Here is a 15680-nt window from a genome sequence, read left to right as displayed (position 1 = left end):
GCTGGTAGAAAAGATGTAGAAGGAGAAAGAGGAGACCATTCAACGTGTCTTAAATTACACAAAACACAGTACCTGGTAGTTAGTTTCAAGAAATGTTTATTGAATGAAATATCAGCTAGAACTACCCTGGACCTCAGGGATAGAGGTTTTCCAAAAAGGATCTGGAAAGAGAAGCGGCAGGGGGAGAAAGGGGGTGGAGAGAGAGACACACACACACACACACACACACACACACAGAGCTTTAAGTAAAAATCAGATGAATACTTTATAGTGGATACTGGATACTCTACTTATGGATCATTATTCTTCTCCATGGCTGAAAGTTGTATTGTGACACTAAAGTATGATGTTATGGCTTTGGTATTTTATAGCATAGCCAGGCTCAAAAGAAAAATTATTTATCTTGTGCATTAGTCATGCTCTTTCCTTTACCTCCTTCCTCTTGCTGTCAACATTTGAGAAAGTTGACTAGAGTGGGGATAGGAGAGGGAAAATCACAACGAGTATCTTATAGCAGTGTAGGCAAAGTAAATATTCTGATTCAGGGAAGAGCTGAGGACTGTTGGACAAATGAGGCTTTTGAGTTCTTTGTATGTTTTTTTAACTGTGTGTGTGTTTTAGGCTAGCCAACTGACTCCTGTAAGATAGCTCCAAAATATAGATTTTGTGTTATGATCAAAAGGGCTGGCTGTCTGATGTGCTAGAATCCAACACTATGACCCCGGGTTCTGAGAAAAGCAAAGCTTTTTCTTGTAAATCGACTAACAAGGAGACAGGAGCTTTTAAGGCAGTAATTTTATTAGAAAAGGCTCAGGGGTGGATTCTGGGATTAGTAGGTGATTGATGGAAGGGAAAAGGAGGTCTAAAAAGTCCTGGGGCATGCACAGTTATCTCTTCATGCTACCTCATGGGTCTCATGTGCAAATCTGGGAGGAGTTAGTATGAAACACAGGGCGGAAATCCAAGCTGTGACATCAGCAAGCTTGTTCTGAACAAACTTCAGTTGACCAGATTGGCTCCAACTGATTTCAGCCAGTTTCTTAATCTCAGAAGGAGAGAGTTTCATCATTTCAGCAATTTTTTTTGTTCTAATCTATCATTCTGCAAACTCAAGAATTTTTATTAGTCATTGGTTTCTTTAACTCTTTGGGAGTATGGTTTCAATAGTGACATAAACAAAATAGAAGTTTATTTCTTCTCTCAAGTATAAGTCTGATGTATCAGTTCCACAATTATCCAGATCAAGATCTCGTCTATATTATAGTTTTGGTGACCTCAACAAGTAGCTTCCATCTTGTGGTCTAAGCTGGCTACTCTAACTCCTGCCGTCATATCAACAGTCCAGCCAATGGTAAAGGGGAAAGGCAAGGGGGTAGGTGAGCATTCCTTTGAAGGGTAGACCCAGCAGTGGCACACATTACTAGCATCCCATTGGTCAGAACTCAATCATATAGAGCTGCACGGGAGTCTGGTAAACCAGTCTTCGTGGTTGGCTATGTGCCAGCTAAAATTCCAAAGTTCTTTTCCAAGGGAAGACAGAACGACTAGATATTGGAGAACAATCAGCAGCCTCTTCCACACTATGCCATCTTCCCCCAGGACTGTGGAAGATGCATTAAACTGGCTCTACTGTGAAATTCTTTCATGTTCCAAGACACCAATTTTGATGTTTCCAGATGATGAATCCGAGACTCCTGAAGAACTGGAAGAAGAGATTCCTGTGGTGATTTGTGCTGCAGCAGGGAGGATGGGTGCCACTATGGCTGCCATTAATAGCATCTACAGCAACACTGACGCCAACATCTTGTTCTATGTAGTGGGACTCCGGAATACTCTGACTCGAATACGGTAAATTGTGTCTTGCAGACTTTGGCACTTTGTTTCCTTTCCCTCCCTCCCTCCCCCCACTCCCTCCCTCCCTCCCCCCACTCCCTCCCTCCCTCCCTCTTCTTCTTCTTTCTTTCTTTCTTTCTTTCTTTCTTTCTTTCTTTCTTTCTTTCTTTCTTTCTTTCTTTCTTTCTTTCTTTCTTTCTTTCTTTCTTTCTTTCTTTCCTTTCTCTCTCTTTCTTTCTTTTTCTTTCTTTCTTTCTTTCTCTTTCTTTCTCTTTCTTTCTTTCTTTCTTTCTTTCTCTTTCTCTTTCTTTCTTTCTTTCTTTCTTTCTTTCTTTCTTTCTTTCTTTCTTTCTTTCTTTCTTTCTTTCTTTCTTTCTTTCCTTCTTTCTTTCCTTTCCTTCCTTTCTTCCTTCCTTCTCTCTCTCTCTTTCTTTCCTTCTTTCTTTTTCTCTTTCTTTCTTTTTTCTCTTTCTTTCCTTCCTTCCTTCCCTCCTTTCCTTTCCTTTCCCTTTCCCTTTCACTTTTCTTTTCCTTTCTTTTCTTTTCTTTCTTATAGGATCTTGCTGTGTTGCCCAGACTGGAGTGTGGAGTGGTGCAATCACAGCTCACTGCAGCCTTGACCTCCCTGGCTCAAGCAGTCCTCCTGTTTCCACCTCCAAATAGCTGGGACTACAGGTGCATGCTACCACACCCAGCTTATTTTTAAATTTTTTGTGGAGAGCTTTGTTGCCTAGGTTGGTCTTGAAATCCTGGGTTCAAGCAATCCCCCCTCCTCATACTCCCAAAATGCTGGGATTACAGGTGTGAACCACCACACCTGGCTTCTACTTTCTTTTATTTCCTTAAATTGATTTCCTTTATTTTTGGATTAAGAAGAAATAAACAGAAAATTAAAATTTGAACATATTATAAAAATGAAAGATAATTGTAAAATTTTGGTATGGAGTGTGTCTCTCTGAGCCCAGAAATCATCAAGAAAAGTGCACAGATTTGACTGCATAACATTGAAAAACTTTACAATGATGAAAAATACAAGTGAAGCTATTCATACAATAGATTAGGACAAAATTTTTTTTTTTTTTTTTTTTCTGAGAAGGAGTCTTGCTCAGTCACCCAGGCTGGAGTGCAGTGGCGTGATCTCACTGCAAGCTCCGCCTCCCGGGTCACACCATTCTCTTGCCTCAGCCTCCTGAGTAGCTGGGACTACAGGTGCGCCCACCACTACACCCGGCCAACTTTTTTTGTATTTTTGGTAGAGATGGGGTTTCACCATGTTGGCCAGGATGGTCTCGATCTCCTGACCTCATGATCCACCCGCCTCGGCCTCCCAAAGTGCTAGGATTACAGGCGTGAGCCACCGCTCGTGACCAGGACAAAGTATTTTTAACATCTATTAGAGACAAAGAATTACTATCCAAAATACAGAATTGTTACAAAAATTGTTACAAAAAACACAAAAATTTTAAAAACATAGTTAAAAAATGGGCGTAGAATATAACCAGACAATTCACAGAGGAAAAACATACAAATGGCCAAAAACATGAAAAGGTATTGTAGGCTGGGTGAAATGGCTCACTCCTATATTTCCAATACTTTGGGAGGCCAAGGAAAAAGGACGACTTGGGGTCAGGCTCGAGAGCAGCCTGGGCAACATAGCAAGGCCTCTGTCTCTACCAAGAATTTTAGAAATTAGCTGAGGGTGGTTATATGTAGCTTCATGGGAGGCTGAGGTGGGAGGATCCCTGGAGCTCAGGAGTTTGAGGCTGCTGTGAGATAAGATTGCACCACTTAACTCCAGCCTGGCCAACAGAGTGAGACCTTGTTTCAGCTAAAAATAAATATATAAGGCTAGGCACAGTAGCTCACTCCTGTAATCCTAGTACTTTGGGAGGCCAAGGCGGGCAGATCACCTGAGGTCAAGAATTTGAGACTAGCCGGGCCAACATGGCGAAACCCCGTGTCTATTAAAAATACAAAAATTTGCTGGACATGTTGGCACTTGCCTGTAATCCCAGCTACTGGGGAGGTTGAGGCCAGAGAATGGCTTAAACCCAGGAGGTGGAGGTTGCAGTGAGCTGAGATCACTGAACTCGGTTGAGATCTGCTGAGCCACTGCACTCCAGCCTGGGTGACAGAGTGAGACTGTATCTCCAAAAATAAAAAATAATAAATAAAGTTTTTCTATGTTATTAATAGGAAAATGTGAATTGAAACATTTTTGCATTGTTGACAATGAAAATAAAAATGAAAACATATATGTCACTTCAGTGACATAATTCTTCACTCATCAAGTTGGCAAAAATTAAACAGAACATTACCCAGTGCAGGCAAATGGACATGCTTATCCCTTATTTACACAATGTGCATTTTCTAAGCTGGTAAAGCATTTGGCAAGGTCAACATGGCAATATCTATCAAAAGGTTGTATGCATATATAATTTGACTCACATGCCATTTCCTCTTCCAGGAATCTGTACTACAAAATTTCTAGCACATATTACCAAAATACGTGTACAACGATGCTAGTTTCAGCATTATGTGAACTAGTGAAAACATTTCAAAGTGCTGAAATGTCCACCAATGGAAGAATATTTAAATGAACTGTGAAATATGATCCAGATGTTAAAGAAAGAAGGCACTCTGTCTAAACAGACATAGGAGATTCCCAAGGCATATTGTTAAGTGAAAAAAGCTGGTTGCAGTATAACTCGTATAGTATGATCTACTTTATGAAATTCAAAACCCCTAACTATAAGTGTGTACATGAACATGTATGTGTTTCTGTGAAGAAAAAGAACTGGAAAGCTATCAAATTGTTAACACTGACTATCTCTTGGGAGGACAGAGGAATCGGGGAGGGTGCTGATGAAGGGAAATTCAGGGTGTTTCAGTATTATTTGATCGTTCAAAAGGAGAATGTATTTACACACTGCTTTTATAATTAAATGTTTTTGTAGTGGTGCCATCAGGAGGTACTGAGATCTGTAAGGTGCTTTCCTGTAATCTAAATGGCCCTTGGCTGCCCTGGGTTTTGATGTCTTGTGTATGCTTTCTGGTTCTCTGTCTCATTTCTCACTCTCCTTATCATACTATTGCTCATCATTCACTTAGCCTGTTGTTAACAGTCCATTAACTATCCATGGGTATGAAAACTAGATAACTAAATCCAAAAGGATGGCATGTATAAGGTTTCTGGGGAAGGGTTTGTCCTTAGCAAAAGGCATGAGCCTCATGACTTTTTGACTTTGGCCAGGGGCTGTTTCCTAGTTCTTGCTGTCCAGTCTACTCCCTGCCCCCTTTTACATATTTTAAAGTTTTTTTCATTGAAGTAGAATCCCAAAACAGAAAATTGCATAAATCCAGTGTGAAGTTTACTGGATCATCACAAAGTAAACACACTCATGTAACATCCAGCATGTTCTCACTAACAGTATAATCAGTCTTTTTAAGTTTGCCATTTTGATTAGTGTCCAGTGCTATCTAGAAATTTGAGGTTTCCTTATTTCTAATGTCATTGAACACTTTTCCCACACACTTTGTAACCATTTGGAAGTAAGTGTTCAGGTCTCTTGCCTATTTTTCTGTTAGTCTATCTTTTTCTAATTGATATGACCAATTATTTTTTCAGATTTTGCAGATCTAAATTTTGTTCACATTTAATTCTTTTGTTGATTTTTAGTCAACAACAAATACTACCCTAGGTGACTTTAGTCACTGGACATTTTATTTTGAGATTATTTCTACCAAGAATCTCATTATTAATTGGATACAAGACAAAAATTCTGAAAGACCAAGAAAACAGAAGGGGAGAGGGAGGGGGAGGAGATGGGGAATGAAGACAGATGGGGAAGATCAAGGGACCAAATCAAAGAGACAAAGGTAAATTCAAATCAGCCTTGGAGTCGAAACCACAGAGTAAAAATGACTTCAATCAAAGTTGAGGGTTCAGAATGTCCTGTTTCATAACATTTCAGAGCTGTTACCACATGGCGAAGACAGTACCAGCAATCACAGATGCTGCTTTATAAGAAAGAACACTTTTCATTCTTCCTGTTTCCTGGGGAAATTATTTGGATCTGGGGAGAGATTTGGTTATTACTATTTTGCTTCATTTCCTTTGCAGAAAGAGTTACGTGATTGAGGGGAAAAAAAGATTTAAAGTCACACCAGATGGGGAGAAAGGTCAGAAGGATTTATTGGACTAAACTCTACTAAATTTACACACATTTTAATTTTAACTTTCTAGGGAGGCAACAGATTGACCCTGGGGCAATAGGCAAACGGAGGAAAGAATTGAAGGGTATACTAGAGGTTTTTTGGTCATCTTTTTAGAAAATGGATTGAACATTCCAAACTGAGAGAAATAAACTTTAAAATCGTGGAATTCAACCCGATGGTCCTCAAAGGGAAGATCAGACCAGACTCATCGAGGCCTGAATTGCTCCAGCCCGTAAGTAGGGAGCACACAGGTGCTGCGGACAGTCCTTGGTGAGACCTATGTTGAGTAAAGGAGTGCTAGTCACCGGCATGCATGTGGAATATTATTTTTGAAGCCTTGTGGTGTTGATCTCCACCAAACTCTGCTTATGTGTAATTTATAAGCCAGCTGCTACAGAAAGGATTTTAGATGGTTTATAGAAGCACAATGAAGTTTATTAAAGAAGAAGTGAAGCATTAAAAAAAATGTAGAATGCATTTACGGGTGTGAATATGTCTGTGGGGGTGGGAGCTGGAGAAGGGCCAGGTAGCTGAGGCCAGGAAAAAGTATCCCAAACCCACCGGCTGTTGGGATATTTAACTGTGATTGTACGTTAAATCTGCCTCTGAGTGTCCGATTGTTAAGAAAAAACAGTAGCCTGATGGATTATATACTTCCTAGTATTGACTAATATAATATATTCAGGAGACACCAACTCTTTTCCTAGTGTTGGGAATCTTAAGGTATTTTACTGCAAGAGTTCTTACCAAAGGGACCCTCTCCTGCATAACAAGTGGTGTTTTTGGTCGGACGCGCTGGCTCGTGCTTGTAATCCCAGCACTTTGGGAGGCTGAGCGGGAAGGATTGCTTGAGCTCAGGAGTTTGAGACCAGCTTGGGCAACATATTGAGACCCCATTTATACTTTAAAAGTTTTATTTAGTGACCAAGCATGGTTGCTCATGCCTGTAATCCCAACACTTTGGGAAGCTGAGGCAGGCGGATCACGAGGTCAGAAGTTCGAGACCAGCCTGGCCAACATAGTGAAACCCTGTCTCTACTAAAAATACAAAAATTAGCTGGGTGTGGTGGCAAGAACCTGTAGTCACAGCTACTCAGGAGGCTGAGGCAGGAGAATTGCTTGAACCTGGGAGGCAGAGGTCACAGTGAGCTGAGATCATGCCACTGCACTCCAGCCTAGGCGACAGAGTGAGACTCTGTCTCAAAAAAATGTATTTTTTAAAATTAGGCATGATGGCACACCCCTGTAGTCCTAGCTACCTACTCAGGAGGCTGAGGTGGGAGGATTGTTTGAGCCTGGGAGTTCGAGGCTGTAGTGAGCCATGATCATGCCACTGCACTTCAGCCTGGGCAACAGAGTGAGACCCTGTCTCAAAAAAGAAAAAAAGACAATAGTGGTGTTTTTGATAGCAGTTTTACAGAAACTGCAAGCCACCTTTTACATATGATTGTTACTTAAATTCATCCCTGAAAATTTACTTAATTCTGAGACCTCTGTCCATGTGGTCTCTCCCCAGTTCCAGGTATTGTCAGAGTACAAGCTAAGACTTCAGATTAAGCAATGTTGTCAGTAGTGAAACTTCGAAGTTCCTACACACAGGTCATACTGCTCCTTTTTCTGGTTCAAGGAGCTAAAAGGTTGAGCTTGCTGTTGGGATGACACGTATGTGTGTGTGTGTGTGTGTGTGTGTGTGTGTATTTAAGGCTGATTTAATTGACAATTATCAACATTACTGCATGTAGAGAAAGGCAGGTGATTTGTGCCGTAAAAGATTGACTAAGGAGCCTCTGTGACTCCCACTGCAGCGGTTCACAGAGATGAAAGTGGCAACAGCCTCAGCACTAGGGGGTTTGGATCTAGCAGAACAGCTGATCCGCCAGCGCTGGCTTCAGCCCCAGGCCTCAGATAAGTTGGGCACTGGGAAGCTCAGATGAGACATCTTGCTAGCTCCTGTTTCATTCCGCTCCAGACCTGGAGCTGAGCGGAGGCCATGGTCAAAGCCGACTCTCCAGTACCCCCAGAAGACACTAAGCCATATGCCTCTCCCCCACCATCATTTCTTTTGTTGTTTTAACAGCTGAACTTTGTTCGATTTTATCTCCCTCTACTTATCCACCAACATGAGAAAGTCATCTATTTGGACGATGATGTAATTGTACAAGGTACTCTCGCTAACTGCCAAGAACACTTGGAAAAGAAGCAGCTGATAAGTAGAATAACTGTCTCTCTTCATTTTTCAAATAGCTAATGCTCAGTGAGTTTTGACTGCTTATTTAAGTTGTGAGTACAGTATTGTTGTAAATGTGGAAATATTTTGGAAACGGGTTGATACTTACCGAGACAATCCAGTTTGACTCTGATTGTCAAAACCTGCAATAAATAGCTTGGTAGCCTTTCCTTTCCCTATATCCCTATAATGTATGGAAATGAAGCGTCACAGATGACAGTCTTAGGAGTGAGCTAAGTTTTGGTGTTTAAATGTTGTGTTCTGTCTCTTCCACTACAAACAGGATACGCATTGGTGTGGTACCTACTGAGCAACAGAAATAAAGAAATTAGATTAGTGCCAATTTGAGCTCATCATTAAGTGGCTTTCTAAATCTGTAGGCACGACTCTCACTAAATAAATTGTCAAGCCACTTGAAATCAGGGATCCAATACTCTTCTCCCATAACAAAATCAAGAACTGTTTAAGCTCTAAGGCTCTATCTAGCCCGAAAACAAATGCTATAATGTTTTAATTGCTGGTGTTTCTAAATTCAGGTGATATCCAAGAACTTTATGACACCACCTTGGCCCTGGGCCATGCAGCGGCTTTTTCAGATGACTGCGATTTGCCCTCTGCTCAGGATATAAACAGACTTGTGGGACTTCAGGTGGGCATATTGCTGTCTCGGAAGTCCTCCCTTCACCCTACAACTCTGGCCCCTTCTCCCCGCTCTGCAACTCAAAATGAGTGTAACCTCCACCTTGAAATCCTTATGGGCCAGTCTGGACTGCTGGGAGGCGGAACAGTACAGGGGTCTGGGACTTTGGTTCATATCTCAGCTCCATGCCTTACCAACTCTGAGATGACTTACTTTAACCCTGCAAAGTCCCACCTTCCTTACCTGAAATATGGGAACAATCATGTCTACTTTGTTGTGTCTTTGTGGGCAATAATGAAATAACATGATGTCCAAGTGTCCAGCATGAAATAAAAGCTCCAGAAATGATCATTGTTACCTAGGTGGCTCATCACCATGCTCTCTGTCAGAGATGATGTTTTCTGTTAAAGAGACTTGCTGAACCATTGGTTCTATTTTCAGAGTTTTGACCATCGCTTTTAGCCCCCTTCCAGTAGAAGAAAATATTGATTTTGTTAAGGGTAAAGATCTCCTTACTCTGATGGAACCTACATCAGAAAGTTGAACCTACATGCAATGCTGAAACTAAAGGGGTAGCTTTGAAATAAGAGGTGTTATTAAGAGTTGAATGCTGTTTTTCAAAAAAGCTTCTAGCAAATAATTTTATGTGTGTGGCATTTTAAGGCACTTCAAAGCATAGGCTCTGCGACCAGATTCAATTTTGTCAAAATCTTGGCACTATCACTTGGTAGTTTTATGACCTCAGGCAATTTACTTAGCCAGTTGTTTCTACCTCATTTGTCAAACAGAAGTAATAATAGTACTTCCCTTGTAGTTATTGTGAGAATTAAATTAGTTAATACATACAAAGCTATTACATGAGAGTAATGAGGTAGTACATGTAAAGTTCTTAGAAAAGGACCTGGTGCATAGAAAGTACTCAAGTATTTCCATGACTCCTGTGTGAGGTTTGAGAGCATCACATTAAGGAATTATAGATTATGACAGTCTAGATGGGTGAAAGAATGTGTATGTCTTGCCCCATACTACATTCATTCAACAACTACTTATTGAGTGCTTACTCTGTGCCTGCCACTGTTTTAGGTGCTAGTAATACAGTGAGCAAAATGAAAACTCTTGCTTTTGTGTATTTCACATTCTAGTGGGAACAGACAGACAGTAAACAAATAAAATATTTAACAGAGGACTCGGGTGGAGGCAGGGCTGTATTTTAAATACGGTAATCAGGGAAGGCTCCACTGAGATTGTGCTGTTTGAATCTAAACTTGAAAGAATCGAGGGAACCACTTGTGCAGGTGGTTAGCGGGGAAACCCTCCAGGAAGCGGGAAGAAGTGTAAAGATATTGAGGCAGGGGTGAGTCTGGTTCATTAAAGGTGGTCACTGTTGCTGAGGGATCAAGAGGAGAATAACAGGAGTTGGAGAGGTATTGGAGGGTCAGATGATATAGGGTATGGCAGGCCATTTTAGGAACTCTGGCTGTTTCTGTGAATGAGATGGGAAGCTATTGGAGGAGCTTAGAGGAGATGAGTGACCTAGAGACAGAGTGGGGTGGAAAATAGTGGAAGCAAGGATACTGGTTAGGAGGAACTTGCAGAAATCCAGTGAGTGACAATTATGGCCTGAACAGGAAGGTAGTAGTAGTGGCAAGAGAAGTGTTTGGCTTCTGGCATTTTGAAGATGGGACCAACAGGATTTGCTGAAAGATTTGGATGAGAAGAGAGTGACAAAAAAGGAGTCAAGGAGGACCTAATGACCCTGGGTTTTTTTGCCCAAGTAACTAGAAGGATAGAGTTTCCACTGACTGAGGTGGGGCAGATGCAGGGAAGCAAGTTTGGGATAGGATTGGGGTCAATTTTGGGATATAAGTTAGAGCTGCCTTACTAAGCATCTGAAAGGAGACATTTGGATGGCAGATGTAGCAGGAGTTGGAAGTCCAGAGGAGAGGTCAGGGCTGTCAGATGGGTGATATTTAGAGCCATGAGACTGGACAAGGCTGTTTATGGAGTTATTGCTAGAGAAAGGCACTAGTGCTGCACTCAGACCTAGGGCATTAAGCATTTAGAGGTTGGAGAAATGAGGGAAACCAGCAAAACAAAACAAAAACAACAAACTACCAAGTGGCCAGTGACACAGGAGGAAACCCAGAGATACTGCACAGGGGTTTCAAGAAAATGATCATTTTCCAGAAACAAAAGATTCACTGGTCAAAAGCATGCACATCCTGTTCCCTTACAGAATACATATATGGGCTATCTGGACTACCGGAAGAAGGCCATCAAGGACCTCGGCATCAGCCCCAGCACCTGCTCTTTCAATCCTGGTGTGATTGTTGCCAACATGACAGAATGGAAGCACCAGCACATCACCAAGCAATTGGAGAAATGGATGCAAAAGAATGTGGAGTACGTGAAGACTTCTCTACCATTTTTTCCATGCTTGGAAACAAAATCATTCAGTTAATTTTCCACGCGTAGTTCAAGAGTTAGAAATATTTCACAGTCATCTGAGGTCAGATTTTCTTACAGAGGCAATGTTAAGAAAGAAAAGGGGACAGTCAATGAAAATCTTTCCTCAAAAGATATAAATCAGAGGAATCAAGATCCTGTGGAGTGAGGAGTCCCTGATTATACATTTTCCTAGTAAGCCGTTGAAAAATGTGACTTGAGTCTTTTCCACCCAACAATCTTCATTTATCTTAGTTGAGTTTCCCCTTCTAACATAGATTTCTTATTAAGAATTATTATATAAAATCAACTTTGCTTTTTAAGGTTGATTTTTAAAATTTATAATTTTTCATTATCAGAGTTTTAAAATAGAGATGATAAAAATAACTCTAATACAAGCACGATTATCACATCATTGTATTGCCTAGCAGTCTTGTGCATCTGGATATTTAAATACCATCATAACCTTGAATTTGCAAGTAAAGTTATTCTAAATAATGTAGGATTCGAATTTGATCTCCTGTGTCTACTATTTAAAACCCTGGGGGTTAAAATGGCAAAATATTAATACTGTTAGTCTAGGTGATGTATATTGGAGTTCATGATATTTTACTATTTTGTGTATGTTTGACAATTTTCAAAATGGAAGTTGGGGGAGAATGAAAGGCCGTAAGTCTTAGTACATAGTGAGAGAATGTCTTACATCGTTTACAATATTAGATTCGACTTTATCTGAGTTTGTGGGGCCTCCAGGCCAAATGTTGTTTTTCTATTTCATTTCTTAGGGAAAACCTCTATAGCAGCTCCCTGGGAGGAGGGGTGGCCACCTCCCCAATGCTGATTGTGTTCCATGGGAAGTACTCCACAATTAACCCCCTGTGGCACATAAGGCACCTGGGTAAGTATTTTAGAAAAACGATTTAGAAAAACGCAAATGTCCATTTATTTTTTATTTATTTTTTATTTTTGAGACAGAGTCTCGCTCTGCCACCCAGGCTGGAATGCAATGGCACAATCTTGGCTCACTGGAACCTCCGCTTCCCGGGTTCAAGCAATTCACCGGCCTCAGCATCTCGAGTAGCTGGGATTACAGGCGTGTGCCACTACGCACAGCTAATTTTTGTATTTTTAGTACTGATGGGGTTTCACCATGTTGGCCAGGCTGGTCTCAAACTCCTGCCCTCAGGTAATCCACCCATTTTGGCCTCCGAAAGTGCTGGGATTACGGCATGAGCCACCATGCCCGGCCGCAAATGTGCATTTTAGAGATCCAGTGAGCACCATGGCGAGGAGAGGGTGCTACATACAGCACCAGGTTGTTCAGTTCAAATCCTCCAGGTGACCTTGGGCAAGTGACTAACCCTCAGCGCTCAGATTCTGCAAGTGCAGCTGATATTCTTAGCTACCTGCGAGGTGTGTTTCTGGAGATTTATGGAAAGCCATCAAACTCATGCTTAGCATATAGTATGTGCTCAGTAAACATTAACTGTTAAGAGAACTTTCGGCTGGGAGCGGTGGCTGACACTTGTAATTCCACCACTTTGGGAGGCCAAGGCGGGTGGATCACCTGAAGTCAGGAGTTCAAGACCAACCTGATCAACGCAGTGAAAACTGTTTCTGCTAAAAATACAAAAATTCGCTGGGCATGGGGGCAGGCACCTGTAATCCCAGCTACTCAGGAGGCTGAGGCAGGAGAATCGCTTGAACCTGGAAGGTGGAGGTTGCAGTGAGCTAAGACAGCACCACTGCACTCCAACCTGGGTGACAGGAGTGAAAATCCGTCTCAAACCAAAAAAAAAAAAAAAAAAAGAGAGACAGAGAGAAAACTTTCACTGCCAAAACTTCAAAACTTTATGGAACTGTCAAGCCACACTTTTATTTTCTCTTGCAGTAACTTACAGTGGACAAAACCAAATAAATTAGCATAATGGCTTAGGATGAATTCAGAAAGCTGCCATTAAAATTTATCCTTTAAAAAGCAGTTGACTCTGTTCTCTGTGAGTTCCTCAAGTCTTTTATTCACTACACAAGTGTAGGGTTTTTGTATGAATTGGAATCCCAACTATGATTTTGGGTAAGTTACTGAATACATATAAATGGCTTTGGCCGGGCGCGGTGGCTCAAGCCTGTAATCCCAGCACTTTGGGAGGCCGAGACGGGCGGATCACGAGGTCAGGAGATCGAGACCATCCTGGCTAACACGGTGAAACCCCGTCTCTACTAAAAAATACAAAAAAAAAACTAGCCGGGCGAGCTGGCGGGCGCCTGTAGTCCCAGCTACTCGGGAGGCTGAGGCAGGAGAATGGCGTGAACCTGGGAGGCGGAGCTTGCAGTGAGCTGAGATCCGGCCACTGCACTCCAGCCTGGGTGACAGAGCAAGCCTCCGTCTCAAAAAAAAAAAAAAAAAAAAAAAAAAAAAAAAATGGCTTAGCATAGAGCCTAGCATAGAGGACACATTCACATCCACCCTAACACATGCCACTATCCCTTATCCAAAACCCCTGGGCCAGACCTGTTTAGAAGTTTAGAAAGGGTTTGGATTTTTAAAAGGTAATGTGGTGCTGAGTAGGATCTAGGTTTTACTGCCAAAGAAGTTATTAAAAAACCTTTTCTCTTCAGACCTTTGGGGATTATTTTAGAATTGGAGGCAATGGATATGGACTTATATTTACCAAGTGTCCATTACATTGCTAAGAACTGGACTAGGTTCTGTTAAGGAAGGTGAATATTATTTCTAATTCTCACAACAACCTGCAAGGTGTTATGTCCCATAATCTTTTTTTTTTTTTTTTTTTTTTTAAAGGATATAATTGTGGAGGCTGAGTTCCTGTTTGCTCTCGATAATTCTGTGGATTGCTTTTGCATTATTACCAGAATCCTCTGATTTTCCTGAGCATGTGTATGCACAAGAGTGCCATAGGGAAGTTAGTGTTCTGTCTGATTTGATTTAGAGTCATGTTGGGTTCAACATTAGGTGAAATATCAACCTTTCCATGTGTAGATCCCATCAAAGTAGAAGGTCTATTTTTAAAAATGTGTAGGAACAGTTATGCAGAGCTTAGATCAATAAGGTCGCAGCATTTTATGATCTTGAGACAGAGACTCAGAATTACATTTTATGAAACATCCAACTTAGACCAGGCACGATGGCTCATGCCTGTAATCCCAGTACTTTGGGAGGCCGAAGCAGGTGGATCACTTGAGGTCAGGAGTTCAAGACTAGCCTGGCCAACATGGTAAAACCACATCTCTCCTAAAAATACAAAAAATTAGCTGGGCATGGTGGCACACACCTGTAATCCCAGTTATTCGGGAGGCTGAGGCAGAAGAATAGCCTAAACCTGGGAGGCAGAGATTGAAGTGAGCAGAAATCATGCCACTGCACTTCAGTCTGGGTGACAGAGCTAGACTCCATCTCAAAAGAAAAAAAAAGAAAAGGAAAAAAAAAAAGAAAAGAGAGAAATATCCAACTTACTGACAAGTAGGAAGGGACATATTCTTCCCCAAGGAAAGATGTCATTTTTCTTTGTAGAACAGAGCTTCCATCTGTGCTGAAGGTTTTGGAATCAGGGATGGTGTGCAAAGTAAATCTACACAAAAATCATTTGAAAAAATGAGGTTTTAGGGTGTTCTGGAGGTAGAAGGGCAACATAACACTAATGGGCATTAAGTTTGGGTCTAAACAGGCAGGCTTAATATTTTTTAAATTTACAAAATATATTTAGCTAAAAGCAATTTCATCACCCAAATTGCAAGCCCCTCTGAGGTAGTTCTGCATAGCCCTTCAGTTACGAAGCTGAGAGATGAGGATGCCCTTAGTAGAGACTTTTCACAGGAAGGTGCCTCTTCCCAAATGAATATTTCCTTTTTATAGACTCTGATGATTGATAATTATTCCAATTATGCTGCAGTAGCTTCAAACAACTAGTTTCTCTTCTGCAGCTGCCGTCACAGCTATGTTTATTAGTAACAAAAGCCAGGTTGTGTTGTTGTTAACGTCATACACTAGAATAACATAACCCTAGCAAATCAACCCTCTCATAATTCAATGGACTTTCAGCTGTTTAAATAATATATATATCAAATTCCTTTTCATGGAAAGAAAGTTGAACGCTATAGATTTTACATTCACACCACCTTAATGTAGTTCTAGAATAGGCATTCTAAAAAATATTCTAAGCAATGACACTGTTAGGGTAAATGGATAGTCTCTTGAAGTGATGACTTATGAGGGGAGTAATATTCAGGTGGAGATAGCTGTTTAAAAAGTAGACCTTAGTCACATTTTACATGAAGACAAGACTGTTCAAAAGAAAA

General features: G+C 41.1%; 1 protein-coding gene and 1 long non-coding RNA gene across 10 annotated transcripts in view; one reads left to right on the top strand and one right to left on the bottom strand.

Annotated features, from left to right (window-relative positions):
* Nucleotides 1-15680, top strand: part of GLT8D2 (glycosyltransferase 8 domain containing 2) — a 74153-nt gene that overhangs the window by 57202 nt on the left and 1271 nt on the right. For all 9 annotated transcript variants that reach the window (XM_074007644.1, XM_005572056.4, XM_045365809.2 and 6 more), the window contains 6 exons: nucleotides 1677-1848; nucleotides 6166-6283; nucleotides 8129-8213; nucleotides 8815-8927; nucleotides 11155-11321; nucleotides 12149-12261. In XM_074007644.1, the coding sequence (XP_073863745.1) occupies nucleotides 1677-1848; nucleotides 6166-6283; nucleotides 8129-8213; nucleotides 8815-8927; nucleotides 11155-11321; nucleotides 12149-12261 (768 nt within the window). The remainder of the gene's footprint in view (nucleotides 1-1676; nucleotides 1849-6165; nucleotides 6284-8128; nucleotides 8214-8814; nucleotides 8928-11154; nucleotides 11322-12148; nucleotides 12262-15680) is intronic.
* LOC141408089 (uncharacterized) lies at nucleotides 779-14956 on the bottom strand. The gene is made up of 2 exons (XR_012420551.1): nucleotides 14839-14956; nucleotides 779-1702 (listed from the first exon to the last, which is right to left on the bottom strand). It is a non-coding gene; the product is annotated as an uncharacterized lncRNA (long non-coding RNA).

Source organism: Macaca fascicularis, chromosome 11 (assembly GCF_037993035.2).
Source record: "Macaca fascicularis isolate 582-1 chromosome 11, T2T-MFA8v1.1".
Lineage (NCBI taxonomy): Eukaryota > Metazoa > Chordata > Mammalia > Primates > Cercopithecidae > Macaca > Macaca fascicularis.
This window is presented reverse-complemented; position numbering and strand designations above follow the sequence as displayed.